At 44.1% G+C, this 10,793-nt stretch overlaps 1 protein-coding gene across 1 annotated transcript in view; it reads left to right on the forward strand.

The window, feature by feature from the left end:
- DNAH3 (dynein axonemal heavy chain 3) overlaps nt 1-2,202 on the forward strand; it is a 120,820-nt gene extending 118,618 nt beyond the window's left edge. The window contains exon 61 of the mRNA XM_034784789.1: nt 1,798-2,202. Coding sequence (XP_034640680.1) covers nt 1,798-2,151 — 354 coding nt within the window. The 3' untranslated portion in view covers nt 2,152-2,202. The remainder of the gene's footprint in view (nt 1-1,797) is intronic.
- The last annotated feature ends 8,591 nt before the right edge of the window (nt 2,203-10,793 follow it).

Here is a 10,793-nt window from a genome sequence, read left to right on the forward strand (position 1 = left end):
AATTCCTGCCTAAGCTCCTCTCAAGAAAAAAAGAACCACCACCACCCCCACAAAAATCCAGAACACCACACTCCTCCCTTCCCCAAACTTCTCTTACAAACACCTATTCAAACTCCCCTGTTTCCAGTTCTGTTTGCTGGCTCCTGTGCCGCTGCTCCTGGCCCAGCATCTCAGCCCTGGTGAGCTTACAGCCTGAGGGCCCCATTCTTACTGCTGTCAGCATCAACTCTGTGACCATACTGGCTGGAGTAGGAGACTTTTGTCTGGGGAGTCGGAAACTGATATGGAATGCTACAGTGGAACTGGGTCCTTGTTGAAGAGGGGACGCTTTTCCTGAACAATCAGAAATAGATTCTGAGGCTGCAGAGACTGGTGTCCCACAGAGCTTTTAGAGGCTAGAAGTGCCAGAGGCTATTTTTCTACTTAATTGATCCCTTGGCTAGGAGACACTAGTCTGAAAAATATTAGAGAACTAGTGAGAAAAATGAATGCTGAATGGGAAAAACAGGATCTTGGAGAGATAAACTGGTAATAGTTTAAGTGAGGGATTCAGGGCTATTGGGATTGCACAGAAAGAGATATACCTATCTCATGGAACTGGAAGGGATGCTAAAAGGTCATTGAGTCCAGCCCCCTGCCTTCACTAGGCAGGACCAAGTACTGATTTTGCCCCAAATTGCTAAGTGGCCCCCTCAAGGACTGAACTCACAACGCTGGGTTTAGCAAGCCAATGCTCAAACCACTTAGCTGTCCCTCCCCCCTTAATAATGAGTCCAAAGAACATTAAACACTTATATACCATAATGAGCAGACTGTGAAACACTAGGGCATGGAAAAATACATTATCTTTAGAAGTATTGTTGTGGATTCTCCATTGTTTTGATCCTACTATGCTCACTGAAGTCAGTTGGCAGAGCTCCCCTTGACTGCAATGGTACACGATCAAGGCCTGTGTTTATGAGACTTGCCACATGCTAGAAAAATGGTCTTAAAAACCATCTTGGTGAGTGCTCTGAAAACAAACCCAGGGAAGCACAAATGAGAAGATGTATCAGTCACATATCTTGTGTGCAGCAACGGGGATTTATTACAATCACTTCCCTATGAGGAAAGTAGCCACCAGTGGTTGAAGGAACTCCCTTTAGTAGCAGAGGATGCACAAGATTGAGTGTACTGGTTTTTTTTGCTGTGTGCCTCCCTACTTTTGTTGCAGGAGTATTTAGCCTGGGCCCTGTTCGGGTTAAGTGCCATTAATTTCTTCTTTTATATTTTGTTAATTTTCCTTTGGTATCTTAATTGTGTGATCACCAAGGCATCTTTTTGTTTAATTAATTCATTCTTATCATAAGGTCTCTGAGTAAAATTCATCCCTCTGCAGAGAGCCAGTACAAGACCTATGCAGCACTTAAGTCCTATTCTGAGGGCTTAAGTGGTATTTAACTAGTATGCAGTCCTCTATACAAAGGTGAAGTTCATTCCCTATGCATACAACTATACATATGCCACTAAAATGATGGAGAACTCAATAATACATACGATTTTATTTAAGCATATTTGCCAGTAGTATGAACAAAAGATAGATTGGGTCTCCTTAAGAACTGCAGGACGGGGACACCAAAGAAGCACATAGGGCTTGATCCTAAATCCATTGAAGCCAAAGAAAATCTCCCAGTGACTTCACTGGGCTTTGGATCAGGCCCTTAATCAGCTATCTGAGCACTGCAGATATTATGATTCCACGAGTAAATATATTCTGGATATAAGAGGAGACCAAAGCCAATTATTTAATCATTCCAGGTGACAAGACAGGAACACAGCATGGAGGAAATGCCAGAAGATGGGGCATATGTGAAAGGACTCTTTTTAGAAGGTGCCCGTTGGGACAGAGAAACCATGCAGATTGGGGAATCACTTCCAAAAATCCTTTATGATTCTATGCCTGTAATTTGGCTGAAACCTGGAAAAAGTTCAACATTTCTGCATGAGAACATTTACTCGTGCCCTGTTTACAAGACAAGTGCAAGAAGAGGTACCTTGTCCACTACAGGCCATTCAACTAACTATGTTCTCCCAATAGAGCTCCCTTCAGACCAGCCACAGAAACACTGGATAAATCGTGGTGTGGCAGCACTATGCCAGTTAGATGATTAACTTTATGTACGTCAAGACACCTGCATTTTATAATTAAAAGACATACTTCATGCTCCTGGAGCCACACTTCTTTTTTACAGCAGCGTTTATTGCTGATTTTTAAACATTTCTGCTTCCTATTTCTTTCGCTTTTCAGCCATTTTGCATTAGTAGGGGGAGGACTGATTAAAACAAAACCCTGTTACAAAGACTTGGGCCTCGCTGTGCTGTAGATCAAAGTGGGCAGAATTCCCAGAGAGAATACTCACTGTACAATCCACATCATTCTGACCTTGTGAAATCCTGATAAACACAAACCTTCATGCAGTTTGCCTAGCTTCCCCCTACTAGGGTTGCCAACCCTCCAGGATTGTCCTGGAGTCTCCAGGTATTTAAAAAGCAACAGAGGGTCCTGTGGCACCTTTAAGACTAATAGAAGTATTGGGAACATAAGCTTTCGTGGATAAGAACCTCACTTCTTCAGATGCAAGTGAAGAAGTGAGGTTCTTACCCACGAAAGCTTATGCTCCCAATACTTCTGTTAGTCTTAAAGGTGCCACAGGACCCTCTGTTGCTTTTTACAGATTCAGACTAACACGGCTACCCTTCGGATGCCAGGTATTTAAAAGTAAATCTTTAATAAAAGAGTATGTGATGTGATGAAACCTCTCGGAATATATTCAACCAAAATTGGCAACCCCATTCCCCACTTATGAACTAGGGGCCCAGACCTGCCGAATGGGGTTTTGCCATTGATTTGAAATGAGAGCAGGATTGGGGCCTAGGTGGCTGCTTAATCTGAAAGAGATTTAGATACTCTCCTCCAGCAACCATTACTTGTGAAAATAGGCCTTACTGGATCTGCCTACTGCTGTGTGGGCTCCCTATGTCTTCCCTTTGCATGCATGTCCTTGTATGCCCTAGGAATGTGGAGGTTGGGGAGAGAAGAGACAGGGATAGAGTCTGCCCCCAAACAAATAGAACAGGCCCTCCAGTGGTGTAAATTGTCATAGCTGCATTGTGGAACTATGATCATTTACAGCAGATGATGATAGGCCCCAGAATTTCAGAACAAGCCTCTGTGTCTCTGAGACAGCATGTGCATGGTTTTCAGCATGCCCGAGGCATATGCTTGCTTCAGCATGTTTACATTTTCTGTTTCAATATAATTTATAAGTATCATTAAGAGTGCTGTTCCATTTTCTCTTTGTCTTACCTGACCATACACAGTAGAAAGGCAGTAGAGTTTCTCCCCGTGCCAGCTAGGCCTTACCTCCTCAGCCCACCCTCTCATATGTTTAATTCATAACCTGATTATCTATGGTGTTTTTTTAGAGCCTCTCATCAAAGGAACTCAAAGTACTTTGCAAACTAATTAAAAATAAAATAGTGCTGTACATCTTCATAGAGCTACACAGTCATTAACTAATTACTCCCCACAACACCCTGCTGAGATATATGGGGGATCTGTGATGGGTGTGTACCAACCCCACACTGGGCCAGAAGGGGTTAATGAGGGCCTGTGGGCGCAATCAGCCTGCAGTAGGTGTTAAGCCTGGAGGAAGGAGTGAAAAGGCCTGAGCCTGGCTCAGTTAGGCCCTACTCAGGAAGGAGAGCAGATTGCTGGTTCTTGCTCAATGGGAGAAGCCTGGGGGAGTCAGAGAGCTGAGCGGGATAGCTGGGAGATGGAGCCTCTCTAAAGAAAGGTATGTTTTGGAACTGACATGCTGAGAACCCATGAAGAGACTGAGGCAAAAGCCCAAGGTAGAGCAAGGAAGTGGTCTGAGGGGGCAGCCCTTGTGCAGTTGGGCCTTGTCTCCCTATTCAAGGGTCTGTGGACTGGAACCCAGTAGAGAGGGAGGGCCTGAGTTCCTCTGCCAGTCTGCTGAGGAAGGAGGAGCAGAAACCCCTGCTGACATGGAGTAAGGACTACTGTAACCCTTCCCCCCACCACCACTATACTACAGGGGTAAGAACTAATGAGTCCAAACTTGGACTGATGGTTCCATGTGAAGTTGACAGATTATTATTTATAGGACTACTGGTACCCCAGTAGTGTACCCCATATGTGTGGGACTCTGTGACCTGGCTGGAGGGCTGAGTCACAACAAGCAACACCACTGGGCCAGAACTGCTGTTTGGCAGGAAGTGCTAAGGGAGGAGCTCCGGATATGCCATGCCCAGTCCCCAGAGGGTATGCTGACTCGTGAGTTGTATGCTTCCAGATCATGAAGCTCGGATTAGACTTAGGGGGAACAGAACTCAGAAAGCAGAGCTACTATTCTCAAAGGCATTTGCTAATTTTCTGACTCTTAATTTTTTGGCTGCCCTACTTTTGGCACCTAAATGACTTAATTGAGGCCAGGTAGTGAGTTAATGTCAGAACTGGAGCTATAACTCAGATGTTCCTAGCTCCTAGTTTCATGCCCTAATCATTAAATGATGCTGTCTTGGCTAATTAAGTCTCACCACGTCTTATCACAAGAATTTGCCCATTGTGCCTAGAGAGTATAACAAACAGCATAAAACATTGCCCACTATCATTTTATTAACTGTTATAAGAATAATTTGGATGTAAAATGCACATATTTTAAGTGTGATATGATATATACAGGTAAGTGAAGTGAGTAACGGGCACTTTGTATAATATTGTTCTCTATAAAAATAGCCACAGGTACTTGATGCAGTATCATTATATCCAAGCATTTGATGCATTATATACAGTATAGCATACAGGTATTTGGTACATTATTATTACATGTTGATAGAGCCACAAGTAGGAACATGGTTAGGGCATTACCAAATTCACAGTCCATTTTGGTGAATTTCATGGTCATAGAATTTTAAAAATCGTAAATTTCATGATTTCAGCTATTTAAATCTGAAATTTCACGGTGTTGTAATTGTAGGGGTCTTGACCCAAAAAGGAGTTGGGGGGGGAGGGGCGCAAGGTTATTGCAGGGGGGATTGCAGTACTGCTACCCTTACTTCTGTGCTGCTGCTAGCTACAGCACTGCCTTCAGAGCTGGGCAGCTGGAGAGTGGCGGCTGCTAACTGGAAGCCCAGCTCTGAAGGCCGCGCACCCCCCAGCAGCAACACAGAAGTAAGGTGGCAATACCATACCATGCCAGATCTATTTTTGGGAGTGGACTACATCCACGCTGATTGAATTGGCCCTGTCAACACTGGTTCTCCACTTGCGAAGTAACTCCCTGCTCTCCATGTGTCAGTGTATATAATGCCTGCATCTGTAACTTTCACTCTATGCATCTGAAGAAGTGAGGTTTTTACCCACGAAAGCTTATGCCCAAATAAATCTGTTAGTCTTTAAAGTTCCACCAGACTCCTTGTTGTTTGAATAAATTAGGTTGCCGTTAGATAAAATAATTATTATTAATAACCTAATTGTTATGATTATATGCCACAAACACTATTAAGTCAATCGCTCAGGTAACGCTTAGTGGGACATTGTAATATCAGAGGTAACATAACCAGTCACTACCCTTCCTCTACAGTAATTTGCAAGCAACAATTCTATGGGTTGTAATAAGTCAGTAGCATGAGGGAAACTGGACCCATGTGTTGAGAATTCTCATTTATGGATTAGTTGGCTCAGCTGTCACTGTGCTTTAGATTCTGTGGTTGCCTGCTGTATGGGGCTCGAAATGCTTCCTGTGGCACAACTGCAGTGACTCCAGTGCATAGCAAGGCCACACTGCCAGGGGAAATGAGGCTGGATGGAGTACAGCAACAACCCTTAAAACACAGACATTGGGACCCAATGATTGGGCTTCCCCAGCCACCTTTAGATAGGGCCAGTCTCATTAACACAACCCAAATCAGTAAGTTCATTGCAAACTAAGAGCCAGATTCGCCAGTATGCTTCAGACACTTTCTCCTTCTTTGGAGATGCAAAGGAACTCAACCCAGCTTAACTGGTCAGTATGCTCTGCCTGCTTTCCAATGCTCTAGTGTAGTAGTGAATCTGTTCTTAAAGATTAAAATTAAATATGTGATTTAAGGCTGATACCACAAATCTTCAAATCATTACAAGCATTGCAGGTAGCTTTTCTCCTTGAGGTTTCTTGTTTAGTGTTTGTGTATCCAATTTTTTAATATACATTTAATTTAACCATAGTGTAATTCTAGAGAGCTCTCTTGTGAGCTCTAGCATTTCTTTGCTGCTATTTCTTGTGAACAACTTCCTTGCTGCTATTAATATTCTAAATAGATAGTGATCTTAGTTGATCTGGGGGAGGAGGCCTCTCCTAGAAAAGATTAAACTTGGTTTTGAACAATATGTATTTCAAAGTTTTCTGTAAACTTTTATACAAGTGTGACCAAAATGTTTGGCTATGTAATAACTCCCTAAAGAGGTGTGTGTGTGACTGTGTCCCTTGCAACATTCCCTTCACTAGAGATTGGGAATGGCTGAGTTAATTTTGTTGGTGATTACTAGGTTACTAAAGAAGCATGTGATGACTTTACACTGGGTTTCTCTTCCTGTTAGGGAGGAGGTGATGAAATTCCCCTTGGGGGGATATCTGCCTGTGAGACATTTTCTACAGTATTCTGAAATTCTGCTTTGCATCCTTCTTTTGTGAGCTGTGACTTATCTATGTCAGCACTATCTAGAGCTGCATTGAGAATGACAGTTTGGCATGGCTTCTTGGCAAATGTAAATAACACCACTGTTAGGCAGGATTTACTTCTGTGGTTAAGCCAGGACAAGAAATATCTGCAGATATATCAAGTTCCTAGTAATAATATTAATGATTAATACTAATGTGTTTGGTGTTGGGACTACTCCTCAAACCACATCCAGATCTTCTATTTCTCAGTCAGACTCACAGTAAACAAACCACAAAGAAATGCCTGTAATTACTGCAAAACACAGATGCCCAGCCCCAGTGATGATTCTTGGCTGCATTTCAAAGCTGATGAAAATTAAGCACACTATGAGAAGCACACTATCGAAAACTCAAGGAGTAGTTATGCCTTCACCAGAAATGGCAGAGATGATTTCCAAGCTAGTGTTCCTGAACGCCAGGCAGGGACAGCAGCTGAAAACTAACCTACCAGTTTCTAATCAGCATAAAAGGCCATTTCCGAAACGAACTGCCATCATTGTTGCTCTCCAAACTGTTGATTGGGCTGCTAAAAGACTAAATTCCCATGCACAAAAGTGAAAATGATTGGTTCTTTCTGAAGTGAAGTGCCTAATGTTAAATTGCATGGGGCTGGCTTTCCATGGGGTGCTTTTGTCTATGGATAATATGCTGGAGTCTTTGGCTAGTGAATCCGGTCATTACCATTCTTGCAGGTGAAATCACAGGTATATGGAAATAAAGTAAACTTTCAGTTTGTGCATAGCAGATTGTCCCACTGGCACTTAGTTCAAGTCTTCATTAGTTTTATGCATGTCACAAAGAGGAGGTATGTGATTTGAAATTGCCCAATTTCCTAATGCAGATCCAAGTTTTACAAAAATGTGTGTACAAAATTGTGTGCCCAAAAATTTGAGAGTACAAACTTAGAGTTTAGGTTGAGTTCAATTTTAAAAATATGTCCCAGAGAGGAGTGTTGAAATCACCTTTATTTTCCCTGATTCTACAAAGGTAGTTTAGGGAACACTCTTTCATTAGCAGGAGAATAGATCAGATGACCTAATAAGTCACTTCCATCTCTTATTGCTATGGGCTTGTCTTCACTGCAGGATAAATTGGCGCTGCTGTGATCAATGCCTGCTGCATCAATTTAGTTGGTCTGTGAAGACGCAACAGGCTGATGGGAGAGCATCTCCCATTGATATAGCAGGGTGTGGACACCGCTGTAAGTCGATATAAACTATTTCAACTTAAGTTACATATCCTACGTAACTTTACTAGTGTAACTTAGATCGACTTACCTTGTTAGTGTAGACCAGACCTATGACTCTCTCCCTGGAACAGATTAGGCCATTACTGAAGCTTAATAGTTCTTCATCCATAAAAATGTAACTGGCCATATACTGTAAGTGGGTGGAAGACCATCTGCTTATATGGTGTAGCACCCACTTACAAAAGGAATGAATTTGGTTTCATATGTCATAAGTTATAGCCCTAGGAGTGATGGAGTTAAAAGAATGACTAGTGTAGAGGATGTTACTGGACCTTCAAGGGCAAATGTCATGCAAACAAATTGCCACTGCAGTGCCCACAGGTTAACTCATCAGTGTATTCAGGCAGCTGATTCAGGTCCTTATTTGAAAGCGTGTCAAATTACTCTGGCAGGGGCTCTTCTATTCTAATTTATCTCCTGAAGGTAAGTGATCAACTGAAAAGCGTCAGGCTTTACTTGAAGGAAGTCACAGAAAATTAAGGAAGCAATGTGTGCTGATTGGCTGTGTCCAGTGCAGTGCAAACTCTATTGAAAACTCAGGATGCTTTAATTAAACTTATGAAGAAGCTGTCCAAGGGAGACTATAGCAGTGATTTTTCAACCTTTTTTCATTGGTGGACCCCCTAAAAAATTTCTAATGGAGATGCAGATCCCTTGGGAAATCTTAGTCATACTTTACAGACCCCCAGGGGTCCATGGACCACCAGTTGAAAACCACTATGGTAACAACAACCTTTCACAGACCCCTTAGACATAGTTTGTGGACCCCAAGAGGTCTGCAGACCACAGGCTGAAAACCACCACTATATAGGAATAACATTGTACCAGTCTATGCATGTCTTGTCAAAGAACTCTATATTGTACTTTGAAAGAAAACTCTGGGCTTTAGAACTACAAAATATGTGTCCAATCTGGAGAGGACAAAGGGCCTGATGGGAGCTGAGGTCACTCAACACCTTGCAAGACTGTTCTAGTAACAAAATCTGCTCCTGGGAAAAGGGGGCTGATAAACTCCCACAGAGAGAGTGGGAAATGCACCTGGGAAATGACACAAAGCAAACCACCCAAGTTTTGAAAAGCACTTTATTGAAAACATAAGTTCTCAGTAACTGGCAGTATTACTGCAACGTGGGTGGCTGGAGCTCTTTTAATGAGATCATATTCATGCTGTCTCAACACGCCAACTGAGAGAACGGGGTGAGGGATCACGGTGCTAGAAATACTGTGGCATCATTATGATACAGGGAAAAACCACAAACCTGGAGGCTTGAGACCAATTTATCCCTGGTGTAAATCTACTTATACTGCCTTTGAAGGAGTTGTCAGGGATGAATCTAGCTGTTTCTGTTCTGGAGTGCCATCCAGCTACCGTTCAAGTCAATGGGAGTCATTCCATTGACTGTAATAGGAATTGGATCAGACCCTGGTAGATACTGTTGAGACCAGAGTGAAGTGGGAAGAGCTAAAAACCTGAGGCTATAGAGAGCCTGCCTCTACCCAAGGGAGAAAATCGCAGTAAGGAAATTCTAGAATTTCCCAGTTGGACTGAAGTTTGCTAGTTTCACCTTCCAATCAGAGTGATGCCATGTGGGTCAGGCTGACACCAGCACCAATGCTGACTGAGAGGGGATTTAGCTGTCATTAGATGTCACAGGTATTTGGAAAGGAAATACCAAATTCATAACCATTTAGCATCTTAAAACACATCTGAATGACCTCATGATCATAATTCAGTTTGCGTTATGGGACTTTCAGTCAAATGAGTTGGATAGTCATCAATATTACTTTGTTCCACATAACCAGTTTTACATATTTGTTTTCCCCCTTGTAACAGAGTGTTCTACCCCTTTAAGCACCAAAGGCCTTTGGCGCTTAGTCTGCCCTCACTATGCCTGTACAGGGTTGACCTAAGAGGAAGGAAGTCCAGCAGGGAAGGGCTGACTGGAGAGAAGAGCACAAGGTTTTGGGGGGTCCTGGGTCAGAGCAAGTGGGGGGCTCCTCCCCACCCCTTCTGCCTGTGGCCCCACTCCATTCTACCCATTCCCCCACGGCCCTGCCCTGTTCCTCTCATGGTCTGCCCCATTCCAACCCCCCCCCACACACTGCCACCCTGCAACTCGTTTGCTTCTTTCTGTCCCCACCCACTGCAGCCCCAAGACTGGAGCAGCCCTGTTTCACTCCCTGATGTGGCCCTGGGCCATGGCAGCAGGATGGTGGGGGAGAGCTCCCTGAGGCCACAGCAGGGAGCTAGAGCTCCTCCAGTCCCAGGGCCGTAGCTGGGGTCCAGGTGCTGGGACTTCCCCCATGCCCTGCACTTCTGCCAGGACCGGAGTTGGGGTGCAGGAACTTTCCCCACCCAACACTCCTGCCAGGGACCAGGGTTGGGGCATGGGGGGTTTCCCTGTCTGGCACCCCTATCCGCCCCACTTGGTGCTCCTGCTGGGGAGTCAGGGCTTGGGGGTACCCATTTTTCCAGGTCACCAATTGGCCTGGGCCCTGTCGGCCCAGTGGCTAATCTGTCACTGCTGAGGGGAGAGATGAAAAAGAGCCTGGGAAGGGCAAAAGCTGAGCCCACAGGGAGTGCAGAAGAGCACTTGAAGCAGGAGAGAAGACAGGAGCAATACCCCTCCCAAAAGGGGTGGACTTAGATATAGGGCCAAGTCACTGCAGCAGCCTGTTCGGCACTGGTGGCGAGGTGGCGTTGTGAAACACTAAGGGGAAATTGAGGCAGAACTGCCGCCATACCCCACTGCATCATGAAGGGGCACTTCAGGACAGTGCAT

Source organism: Trachemys scripta, chromosome 10, assembly GCF_013100865.1.
Source record: "Trachemys scripta elegans isolate TJP31775 chromosome 10, CAS_Tse_1.0, whole genome shotgun sequence".
Lineage (NCBI taxonomy): Eukaryota > Metazoa > Chordata > Testudines > Emydidae > Trachemys > Trachemys scripta.